The 19064-nt window shown below is 32.3% G+C and overlaps 1 protein-coding gene across 12 annotated transcripts in view; it reads left to right on the top strand.

The window, feature by feature from the left end:
• LOC126742228 (NAD(+) hydrolase sarm1) overlaps nt 1-16506 on the top strand; it is a 98174-nt gene extending 81668 nt beyond the window's left edge. For 9 of the 12 annotated variants that reach the window (XM_050448841.1, XM_050448842.1, XM_050448846.1 and 6 more), the window contains 4 exons: nt 3534-4065; nt 4125-4291; nt 8677-8922; nt 15314-16506. In XM_050448841.1, the coding sequence (XP_050304798.1) occupies nt 3534-4065; nt 4125-4291; nt 8677-8872 (895 nt within the window). In that variant the 3' untranslated portion in view covers nt 8873-8922; nt 15314-16506. Of the gene's footprint in view, nt 1-3533; nt 4066-4124; nt 4292-4573; nt 4693-4783; nt 4929-8676; nt 8923-15313 lie in introns of those variants that run through there. The other 3 variants (XM_050448843.1, XM_050448851.1, XM_050448850.1) reach the window with 3 other exon arrangements.
• Nucleotides 16507-19064: the final 2558 nt, after the last annotated feature.

Genomic DNA, 19064 nt, shown 5'->3' with positions numbered 1-19064 from the left:
TAGAACTGAAGTTATGAGGGAAGTTACTAGTGATTTCCTTATTACCCCAAGAACTTTAGCCCTAATCTTAAAAAAATTAAATAAAAATGCTTCCATCTGATGAATAATCATGACTCTTTCATTGGAAGCTGTAGAATACTTAAAAGAAACTTTTAACGTAAAAATCAGAGTGATCTGAGCACTAGAACTGAAGTTATAAAGCAAGTTACCAGGGATTTCCTTATTACCCCAAGAACTTTAACCGTAATCCTCAAAAAATTAAATAAAAAAATCTTCTAACTAATGAATAATCATGATTCTTTCATTGGAAGCTATAGAATACTTAAAAGAAACTTTTAACGTAAAAATCAGAGAGATCCGAGCACTAGAACTGAAGTTATGAAGGAAGTTACTAGGGATTTCCTTATTACCCCAAGAACTTTAGCTCTAATCCTCAAAAAATTAAATAAAAATGCTTCCATCTGATGAATATTCATGATTCTTTCATTGGAAACTGTAGAATACTTAAAAGAAACTTTTAACGTAAAAATCAGAGAGATCCGAGCACTAGAACTAAAGTTATGAAGGAAGTTACTAGTGATTTCCTTATTACCCCTAGAACTTTAGCCCTAATCTTAAAAAAATTAAATAAAAATGCTTCCATCTGATGAATAATCATGACTCTTTCATTGGAAGCTGTAGAATACTTAAAAGAAACTTTTAACGTAAAAATCATTGAGATCCGAGCACTAGAACTGAAGTTATGAAGAAAGTTACCAGGGATTTCCTTATTACCCCAAGAACTTTAGCCCTAATCCTCAAAAAATTAAATAAAAATGCTTCCATCTGATGAATAATCATGACTCTTTCATTGGAAGCTATAGAATACTTAAAAGAAACTTTTAACGTAAAAATCAGAGTGATCCGAGCACTAGAACTGAAGTTATGAAGGAAGTTACCAGGGATTTCCTTATTACCCCAAGAACTTTAGCCCTAATCCTCAAAAAATTAAATAAAAATATTTCAAACTAATGAATATTCATGATTCTTTCATTGGAAGCTGTAGAATACTTAAAAGAAACTTTTAACGTAAAAATCAGAGTGATCCGAGTACTAGAACTGAAGTTATGAGGGAAGTTACCAGGGATTTCCTTATTACCCCAAGAACTTTAACCGTAATTCTCAAAAAATTAAATAAAAATACTTTTAACTGATGAATATTCATGATTCTTTCATTGGAAGCTGTAGAATACTTAAAAGAAACTTTTAGTGTAAAAATCAGAGTGATCCGAGCACTAAAACTGAAGTTATAAAGGAAGTTACCAGGGATTTCCTTATTACCCCAAGAACTTTAGCCGTAATCCTCAAAAAATTAAATAAAAAATCTTATAACTAATGAATATTCATGATTCGTTCATTGGAAGCTCTAGAATACTTAAAAGAAACGTTTAACGTAAAAATCAGAGTGATCCGAGCACTAGAACTGAAGTTATGAGGGAAGTTACTAGTGATTTCCTTATTACCCCAAGAACTTTAGCCCTAATCCTCAAAAAATTAAATAAAAAATCTTCTAACTAACGAATATTCATGATTCTTTCACTGGAAGCTCTAGAATATTTAAAAGAAACTTTTAACATAAAAATCAGAGTGATCGAGCACTAGAACTGAAGTTATGAAGGAAGTTACCAGGGATTTCCTTATTACCCCAAGAACTTTAGCCCTAATCCTCAAAAAATTAAATAAAAATGCTTTAAACTGATGAATTTTCATGGCTCCTCCAACGGAAACTGTAGAATACTCAAAAGAAACTTATAACGTAAAAATCAGAGTGATCCAACCACTAGAATTGAAGTTATGAAGGAAGTTATGTAAAGTAAGATATTTGATTTGGTGAAACAAAATGACAACTGGCCGTGATGGAATTCCCAGTTTCGTAGCTAAAGATTGTGCATTTATTCTGCATAATCCTTATGTAATTTTTTTAACCTAAACATCAAAATCAGCCAGTTTCCCTTTATTTGGCAAAGTACTTCCCATATACAAGAATGTTGACCTACAGAACATTGAAAATTATTGTCCCATATCCATCCTATGTAATTTTCCCAAAATCTTCAAGATGATTATTTATAATTCCATAGTGGCTTAAGTTCAATAGAAACTATCGACAAATCAATACGGTTTCTTTATCATATGTTCATATATACTTCACTGACTGACAGTCTTTGACTAAATAGACTACTACATCTCACTGAAAACATTAAGGAAGGTATTTAATTTTTCTGAAAAGCTTACTGCTTTATCATCTTATCTCATTGGTCGTCAATAATTTGTCGAAATTGAAAGATACGAATCAAAATCTCTTATCTATCTCTAGAATTCCACACAGATCCAATTCAGGTCCACTACTATTCAAACTGTATGTCAAGTATCTATTGCTGCAAAGCAGCATCAACCTGGTTAACAATTAGCGTGATCGCAATCAATCAATCAATCAAAACCCCACTAATATTTAACTATATTCACTTTATCCAGAAAGACCTAGGATTATTTTTGACGATAAACTTACATTCGTCCCTCATATTATTGATTAAATAGTGGCTGCTTTTTCAAGACTATTAAAGGTTTATTATTCGGAATTGAAGGCTTTTTAGCAATTTACTTTCCATGATAATGCTCTATTTATCTTTGGTTCGATCCAAGCTCAAATATGAGTCTCTGGTTTGGTATTCATCTTATGAATGCAATATTAACTCCCTTGAAGAAGCTTCTTTAGAATATATTATATTTAGGAAGGATGGTGCCTATCAAGTTATTTCGGTTCAACTTAGAAGCTCTCGTTTTAAGAATAAAATGCCACAGAGTGTGGCGTTCTTGTGGAAATTGCTCAATGGTCACATTGATAGATCCAACTCTTCTGGGTCACATTTTCTTGAAGATACAAATTTGCTCTTGATCGTAGCAGAACTATCATTAAATATCAACAATTTTACTTCTACTTGTGATATCTTTCAATACTCTCTGAGGCTTGATATACAGTTGATTCAGGTTTGACTTTTTCCCTTGCTGTTTAGTATGTATCATTTTTTAAATATTACTCAGAATTTTATTTTATTTGCTATTAATTTCAACTCTGCTTCTGTTAAATAATATAGTCCTCAACATCATTAATTTGTTTATTCTTATTAACTGGGCCAGTGGGAGGTCGTCTTTTACACCTGGTTTCGTGATAGTAGTTTTGGTTTTTACTATTAAAACTTTTGATATCCTTCCTCCACTATATGTTTCCCTTTTTAACTTGTGGGCTCTATCTAGCAACATTAAAAAAAAAACAGTTTCATTGGCATTAAATATGTCATCCTTTATATAAACACTATTTGTCAGGAGCTAAACAGGAGCCAGTCAATCTTCTCGTTTATAATAGACATTTTTGGTCCACTATAACCAAGATTCCATTATACTCTTTTTTACACTTGTTTCAATCAGTTTTATTCAGTTCATTTTTTTTTAAGATTTTTGGCCTGTGAATAAATAACAAATGACTACTCGTATTCCAGGTTTACACGTGAACTTCAAAAACTAAAACAAATCACCGACTACACGTCGCGGGACTCGGCAAACATAAACAACTTCCTCCAATCTCTAGGTCCCGAATTTTGCACTTACACCTACAGTCTCTTGAACGCCGGCGTTGAAACTAAAGATGGTTTAAGGAACATTTCCGAGGATCAGTTGATGAACGAGTGCAACATAACCAACTCCATCCACCGGTTCAGAATTATCGAGGGGATCAGACAGTTGGAGAGCAGGATCAGCAGCGAACTGAACGACGAGAGTCCCGATAAATCCCTGGACGTGTTCGTCAGCTATCGAAGATCAAACGGTTCGCAGCTGGCGAGTCTTCTGAAGGTTCATTTGCAACTACGCGGTTTCAGTGTGTTTATCGATGTGGAGAGGTTGGAAGCGGGCAAATTCGATAATAATTTGTTGCAGAGCATACATAAGGCGAAACACTTTTTGCTAGTGTTGACCCCGAACGCTTTGGAGAGGTGCAAGAAGGATGACGAGAAAAAAGACTGGGTGCATAGAGTAAGTCATTGGGTGAATCATTGGGAGAAAGTTGTTTGATGGGCGTTTTTATTATTCAGGAAATTGTTGCCGCCTTATCGGCTAATTGCAACATAATCCCGATCGTCGACAATTTCCAATTTCCTGAGCCGGACGAGTTGCCTGAAGATATGCGACAGGTTTGCCATTTTAACGCTGTAAGATGGATACACGACTACCAGGATGCCTGCGTGGATAAACTGGAAAGGTACTATTCATGTTTTTTAAATGACTGCCGTCCTGTAGATATTAATTTTAGTAACCTCTCTTATTAACAGAGAAGTGGTTTGGTTTTGGAGAAGTACTAAATTATAGTTGTTATTAACTTAAATTGGGAGGTTTAATGATTACTGCTTTTTTTTAGCATTTTATCTGCACTGTTTTAAAATTGTAATAAGTTCTCGGCTAATGTTACTTTACGCAGAAGTTTTCTATAAATTTTTTAAGAAACTTTCTGTTTCACATTTAAATAAAATACATATTTTTTCAGATTTCTTACTGGAACTACTGTGAGCAGTGACACTAATATTAATTAGCCACAATCAATAGTCATTTTTAATGCATGTCTTTATATCTAATGAAAAATTTAATAAATAATGGTGCTGGTGTTTTGAAACTTTTATTATAAGCCACAGTACACACACAAAAAAATTTTATTAAAAAAATCGAACTTTTGTGCTCAATATTTCCATTTTTGTAGAAGAATCCGTCGGAATCTAAAAAGGAGATATCGATAATTAATTCAAATTGGTACACATAATATAAGTAGCAAATGTGAGTACTTTTTTTTAATAACATTTTATATATTGCTCAATTATAGCTTCTTATACACCCTCTGTATACTTAATATGGCTTCTCATGTAAATGTTCGGCCATGAGAGGGTACTTCCGATCATGTACATACATAAAAAAGTCAATAAATCCCTACTCACACACATTTATGTTCTTGCATGCTGCACAAGAAATCGTTATCGAGGTAAGACTTAATATTTTATATGGCACCATTATCACCATAGGTCGCACCACTTTTTGTGACAACGTCGAGGAAAATGTGTATTGTGTCGCTCAAGCATACGTTTAAGAAAGACTTCGACTACTAAAGCTTTTTTAATACTAACCATTAATATAAGAAATTTGCTTTTTATTAATAAATTAAATGTTATATATGGCTTAAATATGTTTCACCGTTCCCCTGTAGATCGGTTTCAATTTCATTGTTCAATGAAGTATCAGTAACAGATTTACCATAAATTACCTCGCATAACTCAGATGCGAAAGGTTAAGAAAACCGCTGCACTAAAATATGGGATGCTCTGGTATAGTTCAGTTCAGAGATCTATTAGAATCTTTGATGTGCCGCGAATAGTCCGTGTGCCGGTGTTGCTTGTATTGTCACATCACATGCATGTTTAAATCGCAAAATTTTATGTGGAAAGAGTCATAAAGTAATATTCTAAGCGATATTTAATCATTTTATTAAATAAATAAATGTTTTAAGCATTTTTTTAAGAATTTATACATTTGATTCGTAAAATTTGACTACATGCGCCCACGTACTATTTTGTTAGACGTCTGACCTGAGTCACAGGCACTCAAGCGTGAAAAGTTGCACAGGTCCGGCCTTAAAATTTATTATTCGGGATTATTGGGATTTGTTTTATTAAGTTAGAAATTCAGGATAGTTGATACGTACATAATATTTAATTTAAATATAAGTAAGATTTAAGTACGTAAAATGAGTTTAACCAAAAATTTCTGAATCCTAAAACTACAGTGAGGATACTAAATACTTTTATAAATTTAACCAGTCTTTTGAATCTTGCCCAAAGAGTTAATACAATTTTCTAAATTCTGTTTTTTTGCCTTTATTCTTTAACAGTTTCTTCCATTAAGGAAAGAAACAGTTTCTCTGTTGCTGCTATCGATTTCAACTCCATCTCGCACATCAGCATATGGATACTAAAGCATTACATTATAATTATATTCTTTATTGTGTCGCTTAAGGACAAACAGGGGCAGTAAGCTGAAAAAAACAAAACTTTAAACTTGTTTCATTAATAAAAATAGGGTTTTCTTACTATGGCAAAAAAGGGACTTTTTTCCAGAGAATGAAGGAAGAAGCAGTCTTTATTGTGTCGCTGAAGGGCATATATTGCTGCATGTTGTCAACGAGCCAAAAAATAAGATTGGAACAAAATTTTGGTACTAATTTTTGATCAGTTGACTGTCGTTTTTTATAAACTCATTCAATTTTTTTACCCATAAACACTCTATTATTTAAATGTTATTTATGAAAAAACGTTTGAATATTAAAATGTATCAATATCTTTTTGACACATAAGTTTATCTCTATCTAGCTCATAAAGGAATGAGATAAGTATACTTTTATCTCATATAAATGTTGACAAATTATTAAGTTTTTACAGGCACTCCTGAAATAAAAATTCCAATTACTTGACTTTTATAAAATGGATTTTAGTAAGTTATTTAACAAAAACTAAAAAAGCCTTCAGAGTAGTCCATAACTCATTCATTTCAAAATTAAATCAATAGAACCTTAAGATATTAGGGTACTAACTAGAAACAAATTATTTTGTCTTTTACAGCCACCCCTGAAATAAAAATGCAATTTTCTTGGCTCTTAATAAATGGATTCTAGTCATTTCTTCAAAAAAGAATAAAAAAACCTTTAAAGTAGTTCATAAATCAATAACGGGAAAATTTTGACTGTTAGAACTCAAGGTATAAGTAAGATGCCAATAAGAGACAAATTTTTTCCTTCTGGAATAAAATGTCTATTTTCTTCCGACTTTTAGTTATTAAATTTTAGTTATTTTTATAGAAAAGACTAGGAAAGTCTTCAAAGTAGTCAATAAATCAATAATAACGAAATTTTTACTACTAGAATTCAAGATATTGGCGGGCCAATAAGAGACAAATTATTTTTTTTCTTACAGGCACTCCTGGAACAAAAAATACAATTTTTTGACTTTTAGTAAATGAATTTCAAGCATTATTTCAGAAAATACTAAAAAAGCCTTCAGAGTAGTCCATAAATCAATAATTTCAAAATCTTGACTACTAGAACTCAAGATATTATTGTGTCAATAAGGGACAAATTATTTTATTTTTTACAGGCACTCTGGAATTAAAATTCAATTGTCTTGACATTTAATGAATAAATTCCAATCATTTCTTCAGAAAAGAGATGGCCATAAATCAATAATTGAAAAAATGTTGATTTTAAAAAAATTAAAATATTCAGGTGCCAATAAGGGACAAATGTTTTTTTTCGCACAGGCACCCCTGGGATGAAATTTCAATGTTCTGGGCTTTTAGCTAGTGGATTTTAGTCATTTCTTTAAATAAGACTAAAAAAATCTTCAGAATAATCCATAAATCAATAATCGCAAAATTTTGACATTTCCCTTCTTGAAAAAATTACTGTGGTTATTATTAAGTAAGAAAAAAATGTGACTTGTGTTGTAAATTTCTTCGTCAAAAAAAATTCCTAGACAAACACGAAATTTGATCCTCAACTGCGACAACAGAGGGAAGTAAGCTGTAAAAAACAAAATTTTAGACTTATTTTCTTAATAAAAACAGTGTTTTTCTTACTATAGCAAAAAAGGGTTTTTCCCAGAGAATGGTGGAAGAAGTAGTCTTTATTGTGTCACTGAAGGGCAAACAGGGGCAGTTATAATACTAAAACAAATCCACAAACACAAATAAAAAAACACACTTCCTCACAGTAAAAACTGCAAAAAATTTAGACGAATACAGGCCAAATTCTAAATTCACCACTTTCATAAAAGGGGAAAAAGGAAAACCAGCAAAACCCATTAAATAATAATGACCTCACCTGACCTCCCTCCCAACTATTAAAGGAGATAGACCCATCCTTAAAGATTTCTTTAAAAACACGTCAAAAGTAATACAAAAACAGCCCATAAATTTATCTGGGTACGGCCCCGTAATTCTCAAAATCAGTGGGATAGAGAGAGATACACAATTACTTGCACAGCCTAAAGTAGGAATCGCCAGAACGCAGATGTTTTATCTTTGTTTAATAGACTGGCTAAAAAGAGGTGACAAGTCTGTGAGTGCTGGGAGTGTTTAAAATATTTTGTAAGATGCTTGGATTTTAGTCCGCGGTCAATTTTTTGATATTATTTTCTTGTGATATTATTTTCTTTCTAAAAATGGACATTTTCGAAAGAAAAATAAAAAATAGTATAAAACATGCGGTTTTACGTATATTTAAAATGATTTCATAGATAAACTATATAAAATCTTACCATTTAAACATGTATATCATGCGACAATAAATACGACATAGGCGCACGGACTAGTTAGTGCGGCATCTGCGACACATCAAAGATTCTAATAGATCTCTGAATTGGACTTTACCTGGTGGACCTTTCACATATGGGTTACTGCAGTATTTATTACTCACAAGAGAGATTCTTTTGTGAGGCAACTTTTCTGAAACTAAAAGAACCTTTTGGTATTAAAGAACACCCACTTATGATCAGACAGATATGATTGTTACATGCAAAGGATTTATTTTAGACTTGTATCGTTTTCTTGCAGATTCATGCGGGGCGAACTGAATTCGCGTAGCAACGAGGGTAGTCTTATCCGAGCGGGATTGGGGAAGGGTGACATCACCCCCGGGACTCCCTCGAACCCGAGCTTGGTCAGACAGCCTCCCAGTTATCAGAGGATGCACAGCAACGATTCCGGAAGTGGTAAAGGGGGATCGGACAAGGACACCAGTCGGGATTGACTAGATGGTCCCCATGCCTCGGTACACGCACCTCCGACTCCCTTGCCCAGGTAAGATAACATTCACTTTTATACTAGGAAAGCACCGTGACCTATTTACTTAAAGATACTCTTCAAATACCACTAAAATGAATAAGTACAGTGCTTAAACGTAGTAACTAGGGCACACAGTCTTTCTTTAATCATCGAGCTTCGCAGAGAAGTTTTTGTTCTTTTTAGTTGTTCATCTTCATACATGGTAAAAAATTATTTTAGCTGAAAATTTGTTTAGAAAGCAACACCGCTTAAGTATATTTTTGAAATCAAGTGTTCGGTAAATTAATTCTTACTTATTCTGAAGGCCATTCTTATCTAAGAACGAATATGTTTCTACTACAGTACCCAAGTATTGCACTAAAAAATTATTTTCAAAATGTGGAAATTTATCAAGGAAAAAAAAGAACTGATTTGTAATTCAGTAAATATCCAATAGCAGGTGGTTAAACCGAAAAAAAAACACAAAACACTTTTGTAATCACTGCATAAAAACAAATCTTTGATCTTTGAAGTTTGATCATTCCTATAACGGGTTGGAAAAGTGGTCATTTGGTGAATATTATATTCCTAGTACATACTGAATTATTTTTGTCGGCGGCAACAACCCTTACGAACTTAATAAATGTACCTGGACTGCATGGTGGCCGCCATTTTTATCCTTTTGATGTTGGTCACTCTGAACATTTTCAGTGTTGCCAAACAAAAAATATTTTAAATAACGGTAATGAAGTTGACGACGCTGACGTTTGACGTGTGACCTGTTACGAACTAAATTTATTTTTTTCATTGACGTTGTCTTTAAACCATCATTGGGATCTTGACAGGATCACTCGATATGACTGGTTCTAAATAACATTGTTAATTTCGAGTATAGCGGATTGCCTAGTTTTTTGCGATTTATAAACGACACGCATGGTCTGCTTTAGGAGATATAGCTTCCTCCTTATTTAATACATATATCAGCATCCTTATTTAAACGTATTTGGTTTACTGTTTCTCAAAACCGAATTATTGTGAATTGTCTGTCTGTATTGTTTATCATAGAATAATATATAGTTTATTTTTACTATATAACCCTTTACTAATTACAAACCCTTATAAAATCATCTATATTTTGATTTTTTATAGATGGTTGTATATTTTAAAGTGCATGCATCTATCCCAAGTTGATTGAAACTTTGTCTCATGACTCATTTTAGGTGAGGATAAATTTTAATGAAATCCTTAAAGAAGTACAAGAAAAATACTCAAATCTAATAACGCAATTATCTTATCGCCTCTATTCTTAACTAAATGTAACTTTTTATTTTGTGTTTTTAAACATAACCTCCCAAAAACTTTAATTGTTTTATTTCCCTACAATTGGCACACCTGAAATTTCAGAGTGACCAACATCGAAAGGACACAGTCACGGAAAATGGCAGCCACCTAGTAGTGGTCATTTACTTTTCATTGAATTAGGAGTCCAGGTATATCTATTAAGTTCGTGCCCTAAGGCATCCCAGTTTATGTTGGGGTAGTTGAAAAAATCACCTAAAATAAAAATAAAATCAATTTTTGAGTTGTGTAATTATTTTACTTCCTTGGCTGCTATACCGTTCTGCAATTATGCGGGTCTTTTTTTGTTAATTTTTACAGATATTCGGGATGAGACATAGGGTTGTGTAAAAAAATTGAATTTATTATTCCTTATTTTAATAGAGGATTTATTTCATGTGAGTGACAAACCTCAAATGTTTGGGAGAACATCAAAATCTTATTGTTTTCTTGGAGTGAAACAAATTGGTTTTCAGAGGACTGTAAAAAGATTTTAATTTGACGATTTTTAAGACGGAATTTTAATTTCGTAAAGTACTTCTGTCCCGTAGAAACAGATGCTGTTAAGGACACACCAGTTACTTTCATAAACATCTACTGTTCCTAAAAAAACATATTCCTTGTCCTATTGCAACGATCTTCTACTAATTAAAATTCTTTTATTTCCACTGGCCTGTACCCGTACCTCGATTCTTCTTCTTAATTTTAGCTTTCTCTTGCGTGATTAACATTAACAGGGAATTAATCTTATTTTCACGTACCAAGTATCACTTTTTCTAATTTCATTATAATATCTGGGATTTTTTCGATCCCACAACATGTCTTTGGTTCGATAACTTTCTATAAAATTAAGAATGTCTTTTTCCCCACCACTCCATAATGTTTTTAAGATTTAATTTATAAAAATAAATGTATTGGCACGGTCTTGTAACGTATTCCCGTCCAAACTTGCAAACAATCGACGCAACATCAGCCTGTATCAAAGAAAATAATAGTAAACTATAGAAAATCCATCCTGTGTAAATTTTTTGACCACCTAAAAGGATCCCCGTTTTTCGATCGAGGATCCATCGGTAAAATTACGCGTTGAAATCTGGCCGATCGCTAGGCTCTGTTGCAAAATTTAATTTGGCGGCTGCGACTCGGCTGAGCAACACAATAAGTCCTAGAGTTCTATAAACATACTCAACCTTAACAGTGCCTTAGTAAGTAAGTACAGGGTGTTCCATTTAAGAGGAAAAACGGCATATTTTTTGACTTTCCCGGTATATTTAAAAAAATTGATGATAACCAATCGACGTATTTTAACTCAGAGAATTTGAAAATCGTAATCAGAAAACAATTCCATAAAAAACAAAAAAGACTGACGACATTGTTTTCTTATTACGATTTTCAAATTTTCCGAGTTAAAATACGTCGATTGGCTATCTTCAATTTTGTAAATATACGGAAAAAAGTAAAAAATATGCCGTTTTTCCTCGTAAATGGTACACCTTGTACCTAAAGTTCGTTTCATGGGTCTTTAACTGTGGATCCCAGAACAGCCAGATATAAATACGTGTATTTTTACGCAAAGTTACAGTTGAATACCTGTGAAATGAACATCACCTACAATCTATATCTATCTCAAGTTTTAATTGGGAACAATTCGGTAATGAAAATTACAGTTAACCAAAAACTATAATTTTCTGACTTTTAGGTAAATGAAAAATGTGTAAGGTGGTAAAACTATGAGGTGAAGTACAAAATTAATTTTTGAATACTAAAAATTAAATTTAAAGAATAAAAATATATAATACCGGTTTAAATAGTCAAATTCCAAAACAATAATTACTTTGAGATAAAACTTAAAAAATAGTACCATAACAAATAATAATAGTTATTTATTAGAGTAAAATAGGCGTTTTAAAATTACTGCTTTCGCTAAAGCTCGTGTAGTAAACTTCATAATTTTACTGCCTCATCTGTAAAAGTCAATAAAGTAAACTTTTTGAGTGAAGGCGAAAAATATATTATTTTATTTTATTATACTGAATCTTCTAATCTTGACCAACTTTAAAGTATACAAACTCAAAAATTAGAAAGATAAATTGTAAAGCAAATCGTCAAATTTAGATCATTAGGTTGACAAAAAATATAAGTTACGCTTTTCTTTTTAAATAGGTAGGTATTATATGATACCGATTTTGAGGAAGTTTGAGGATGGGATCGTTGATATAAATATTTCTGATAGAATTTCTCTTTTGCGCGCCATCGTTTTTTTGTGCTCATGCACTTTTGTATACTTAGTGTTGCTATAGTGTTTGCTAAGTGGGACACAGGAAATCCCATGTTATTTTTTATAGGGATTGGCTTTCCTCTTTAACTTAGAGAAAAAAGTATTAAAATTTATTAAAAAGCACTAAAATCTACAGCCTATAAAATAGCACGTCACGCACAGACATTTTTTACTTATTTAAACAGCTTAAATCTTTACCACTTGTTACTTTGATAGTCAAAATACCTTTGACATATATATCAATTCACGCCGATTCTGTGAGCTTTATTAAGCTTTATAGCCAAAAATCTATATAAAAAATTATCTTTTTTTATTGCAATGTATTTACAGGTAACAACCAACATTTTTTTATCTTGACTTGTGGACCGTCAAATAAGTTTGGCATTTTATACATGACTACTGTATTGGTAGTAAATACAGTAGTCATTTGGCTTTTTACTTTGAGCAGTACCTGTAAGTACAGCGTGACAAAAACCTCATCAAGAGTTTTGGACATCTAAACTCTAAACAGACCAATTAAAAAAAATAAAAGTTATTTTGTTGGTAGAAGATTCTATTATTCTTTAAATAACTTAAATATTTTTTCTCTCTACAAGGAGAGTCAATATTTTCCTAGGTTCCTCTTGGCGATGCAACACCCGAAATAAAAATTAATCATCAAACGGTATTTTTATTATTTACCGATTTCAGGAAACGCAACGTTACTTGGTATGGATCTGGAAATCCTGAAAAATAAACACTTGTGTGAGAGACATTTTGCGGATAGCGCTTTTCGGACGGAAAAACGGCGTTATTTAAAAACAAATGCAATACCCTACGTATATTTCCCAACAGATGAACATTTAAAAGTACTATCACCAGAAAGGACCTATTCGGGGAAAAACGGGCTTTACCTATAGACAGTCCGACAACCAACGAAAATGTAACGAAAAAATTACATTTAAACGAAGGCGATCATAATACAAAAAAACTAGAGGAAATAATTAAACTTCCAAATCATACAATGACGCCAAGAAAATGAATGTTAAAAAACAAATAAAAATTCTCGGAAGTAAATTCAAAAAAAATTAATTCCGTATGCGACTTTTACAGTTAAAACAAAAAAAAATAAGTCTTTAATTTCAAAAGTAATGCCGTTGTTAACATTTCTATCAGTAGTACCAAAAAAATTTATTTTGAAATAATAAGAATAAAATAATTTCTAAACTGTACATTTAATAATTAAATGGACAGTCTAGAAAAATTTGGAACAACAGGGAAAAAGAAGTGTCTGTGTCAATTTTTTATAAATCTCCTGCGGCATATATGTTTTTGAGGCGTAAAGGTTTTATTTTACCGTCCGTTTCAACAATACGAAGATGGATGAGCGAAAATTTATTTAAGACAGATATTGACAACGGTTTAAAGTATCATCTTAAAACAAAATGTGAGGGTATGACCAAAAATGAAAAAAAATTTGTGTTAGCCTTTGATGAGATTAGCATTAAAAAAACTAATTGAATACAACAAAAAACTCGATCTCATTGAAGGATTTGAAAATTTAGGTGTCTTAGGGCGTTCCTCAAAAAAAGCAACACATGCTCTCGTATTTTCGATTAAAGGCCTATATAAGAATATGCACCAAAATTCAACCCGGCATTTTGTCCTGTTTAATTAGCTTTAAACCATAACTTTTTATAGACAAAAAAAAACAAAACTAAAGTTTTTTCATAAAAATAATATAGGTACTAGTAATGTTTCTTTGATTTTGTTATTTAAAATATTTGTGAGAATTATTTTCTATTAAAACATATTAAAACATATTCCTCCACTTTGTTCCTAATTAACTTCAAATGTCAACTTTAAAGATTAAGGCCTTATCAGTAATAATTCTGCGATGCGGTACAAAGACAAATCAATGCAAAAAATGCCAAAAATTAAGTCTTTATAGATTTGGAATCGTTTTATTTTTCTTGGCACGTGCATTTTTTTTAAATTTTAGCGTTTGAAATAATAATGGAGAAATTTTAATTTTAATGCGAACAAAACCAAAATGATGACTCAACAATTTTTCGCGATTTTTACAAATTTTTTCAATGCAATAATATGGTAGGTGTAATATTTTATGTAGTTTTACAGAGACAAATAATGCAGGCGACAAAACCTCACTATATATTAAGGCCCAAGCAATTTTATCTCAGTGTAAATTAATAAATAAGGTAAAAAACATAGTCACAAGTTTCTAATAATAAGTTAAATTAATATGTTAAGAATAAACTAAAAATTAATTAAAACATCCATTTTCCCAAAACTTAATTTTTGCGAATACCTCGTTCTGCCTTTATACGGCGCGGCGCGGCGCGATAGAATAATTCACTAACAGATAAAATTTAAAATGTTATCAGTAATGGCAACGTCGCTTCGATTCTTACACGGTTAGCGCATAAAATATTCTTATTTAAGGAAGCATTGATGTCTCCTTGTCGGTTTACAGCTTGCCATTTACGTGGGTTATCTATTCGTTAGTATAATCATCTTTGCCTGTATCATGTTTTTGAAGTGACGATGAAAAACCAACAACTAATGGGACGCCGTGATGATTTAATGTTACGGAGTTACGGTGTTAACTTGCACCGTCCACACAAGTTACGCGAACATGATACGATGTTGTGTTTTATGTGGACACAGCATACACAACTTAGTTCTTATTTTAAATGTAATAAAAATGAGTTTTTGCCTGCTTCTGCTTGTTTGATCATCTAATGCTTGTTCCAAAAAAAAAAAACACAGCAAAATTAACCGAACCCCCAAACTAATCATGTAACATTTCAGTTCCTAATTGCAGGTACTTTAAGGCAACGAGTCCGACCCGGACCTGGCTAATGAGCCCTAAATCAAGCGGAGCCCTACCGGCCGGATACCCCTTGTCATTTTATCAGCGCAGAGGCTCGACCAATCCGATTTCGTCTTTGGCGTTGAGCAACAGTGTGCCCCAACGCGTCCCCCCGCCCAACAGATCTCGTAGCTTAGACGGCTTATTGGACTCGGATCAGCAACAACAGCCGAAAGTAGCCGAGGAGGTGAGCAACAATCCGTCCGAAGCAGTCGACGAAAACTGCAACAATGATAATTTAAGTAAAAGTAAAGCGCACAGCGTGGACGATTTCTTGGACAGTTGCGACCTGGACAAGAGTTCGCTTAACAGTAATAATAGTGACGCGAAGAGGAAAAAGAATTTTATGGACCGGTGTGTTAATAAAATGCGATCTTTTATTAAGAAATAACTTTAGCAAGTTGGTTTTCACAGTCAAAAGAAATTGAGCCGCTTCAGGATTCGAACTCTTTTTCAACAGTATTTGCTTGAAAGTGCGTCAGAGCGTAAACCCATGCGGACTCTGTCTCTATTCGAACCTTGTTGCAGCCACCATTTTTATATCGCTTTCTCTTTTTTGGGCTATTTGTAAAAAAAAAATACCAACTTGCATAATGAATTGTTACAGTGATATTTATTAATTAATTTTTCGTTGGCAACTAAATTACTTAGTACAAAAATTACTATGTGTGCTTTTTATACGAGCCTTAAAACTATTATAATTGTTGTGCCTAAAATGTATACTTGTAGACAAAGTATTTTCATGAATACTTTATTTTTGAAATTATTATTGAATGTGTTTTAACATAGAATTTTATAGATTTTAAGGTTGAAAGTTTACCAAAGCTTGCTTTTCTGTTTTAGCAAGGGAAGTTTGTATGGTATTTTTTTTGTGTTGTCTCTTTTATTATATTATACCTACTGATATTTGTCAGGATTAATTTTATACCGTTTTATTTAGATCCGTACTAAAGAGTATTTTTAAATTAAAAAAGTTATTTTTTTGCATCTTATTGGGTTACTTTTGTTGTAATCGTTTTTTGATGCCGCGCTCTTATATATTTTTAACACTATTCATTATATATATTTAAGTAAATAGAAATAAACCGTTTTTTCTATTTTATGTTATATTTAAAAATATATTTTATTAAAATTATAACCGTATGTTTTATTGCTTATTCCCACTTACTCATATTAAAATAAATAAAATTGGACATTGCTAAATTGAGTAGCAAGTATTAATAAGTAAACCAATCTGCATACATACACAACATTTAATTGGAAAGAAATATATTTCGTGCTGACAAACGACAGATTTGTCTTTCCAAGCAATTGAACTAGTCGGAAAAAAAAAGAATACAAAACAAAATACTAAAAAAATTAAAGCAAGACAATCGAGAAAACTAAAAAATGTTTAATAAGTTGCTAATAAAAGTGGAAGTAAGAAGCATAAAGAGATGCACTTGCAAATTGAAATATTCAATTTGTTTGAAGGTTTTTTATTCCTGGGAACCTAGCAAGTGGTTACGCTATAAACCTGCGTAATTTTTGATAAATTATATATTTCTTCCAGGCAGTCGGACTACGAAATTTTGTGGAAAAATTAAATGCCTTCAACCCTTTCAAGACGGCCACCTTTTCGGCTCGACTTACCCCACAGATGGGAGTTTTTGCAGTGCCTTGTGGCCAGCTGTCGTGTATACACGTCATATACATCAACTCATTTTAGTGGGATACAGTTTTTTTTGAGACATTTTTAAATATTTATTTATTCAAAAAATGTTACATTCTCACTTAAAATACATGGAAGTGTTATTAACGTAAGTAAAATATAGTAAAAACGTAATTTCTAAATTTATTTTAACAAAACAAAATTTAAAAATGGGCTTGCTCATGGTAGATTTTGAAACAAGGAAAAATGCACAGTCCAACATTACACGGAACGCACATTACTCGCGTTTCCTTTCTTTTCTTTTCACTCTTGCTACTGTGGGAACAAACCCAAATCTTCTAACAGCATATTTGTTGTTTTCTTTATGAAGATAATAATAAAATGACGCTGCATCAACCTAGCATTTCCAAGATCATAAGAACTGGGTCTCTGAAGTTTTGATGGATATCTGGAATAAAAAAATAACTTTAAAAACTTATATCAAGACCGTCAAAGTTAAATATAAATACCTTTCAAGTAATTGTCTAATAACTGCCAGATGAAATTTGGACAAAGGAATTTTCTTCTCGCACCGAACTGAAAGCATTGCATGGGCATTAAGAAAACTTACATCAATGACGTGAAAAAACAACTTTTTGTACCATTTAATGCTTTTTCTGGTACAATCCACTGAACTTATAAGCATGTCGGATCTGTCAATTGCTCCCATGTGTTGATTATACTGTATTACACATAAAGGTTTTTTTTTATTTTCATTGGTACTCCTGCCAATCTGTGGCAGTGTAACTATTTTGAACTCGTGCATTGTCGTTAACATAACAACATCCCGACGATCTTTCCACTTTAAAGCCAACAAGTGCTCACTAGTTCTCCATTCCGTTTCACCCTTTTCCAATTTCCGCTCAAATGCGGGCATATGTTTCCTATTTTGCCGAACTGTTCCACAAGAATTAGTCTTATTTTCATAGAGGAAAGTAGACAAAACGGGACTTGTATAGAAATTGTCAGTATACAAGGAATGTCCCTTGTTCAGATAAGAATCCAAAAGTTTGACAACAACATTGCCAGTACTACCAAGGCTATAATTGCAGAGATTATGTGTTTCTTAAGTGTTTATATTTGTTTCTTTACCCATATACACTATAAAGTCGAGAACTATACCAGTTTCACAACCACAAAGAACATACAATTTGATCCCAAGACGATGTCTTTTTGTCTTGATATACTGCTTACAGCTTAATCACCCTTTGAAGAGGACCATACTTTCGTCTATTACTATATTTTGAAATGGATAAAACTCTGTCTGGAATTTTTGTTTCAACATGTTTAATATGTTTTCTACTTTATACAGGCGATTATTTTCTGGTGCAACTGCGTTGTCAGAAAAATGTATATAGCTTTGAATCATAAAATATCTCTCCCTGGACATTTGTTGGGCAAATATAGGAGAGTGAAGTAAAATATCTTTGGACCAATACTCCTTTAATTCTAATTTTTTATTCCTTGGCATAAGTAGCGTTAGAGTTAGAAAAACATATAAATCAGAAATGTCTATATCCTTCCGGTTTTCGGCTTTTTGTTGTCTTGCATATTTATTCGTTTCTTGTACAATGACTTCTGCGCTTTCTTCTGTAAATAAGCTTAGAAAATAGTTAATTTCCAATGACTTTTCAGTCAGATTTGGATCTTGTAGCCCAGCATTGGTCAGATCAAATTCATGTATGTGGGGATTAAACTCATTTTTCGTCCAAATTATTTCCAACTCTTTTTGATCCAAAACTCTGCCTTCTATCAAGCTTTCGTTCTCTTGCACCTCATTATCTTCTGGTATATTTAATAGATCTTGCACTTCATCAGATTAAGGTTTAGAAAACGTCTTATATATACGACAGTTGCATAAATAATATTTTAAATCAGTGTCGTCTATACACGACATCCGTCGGGAAGGTAATTTTTTTTCCTGTCGTGTATACACGGCAACCGTACTGAAAAGGTTAATTGGTTACCTTTTTATCAAAATTCTTGGGCTTTATTCTTTG

This window comes from Anthonomus grandis, chromosome 11 (genome assembly GCF_022605725.1).
Source record: "Anthonomus grandis grandis chromosome 11, icAntGran1.3, whole genome shotgun sequence".
In the NCBI taxonomy this organism is placed as follows: domain Eukaryota; kingdom Metazoa; phylum Arthropoda; class Insecta; order Coleoptera; family Curculionidae; genus Anthonomus; species Anthonomus grandis.
Note: the sequence above shows the minus strand (reverse complement) of the source record. Positions and strands in the feature narration are given on the sequence as shown.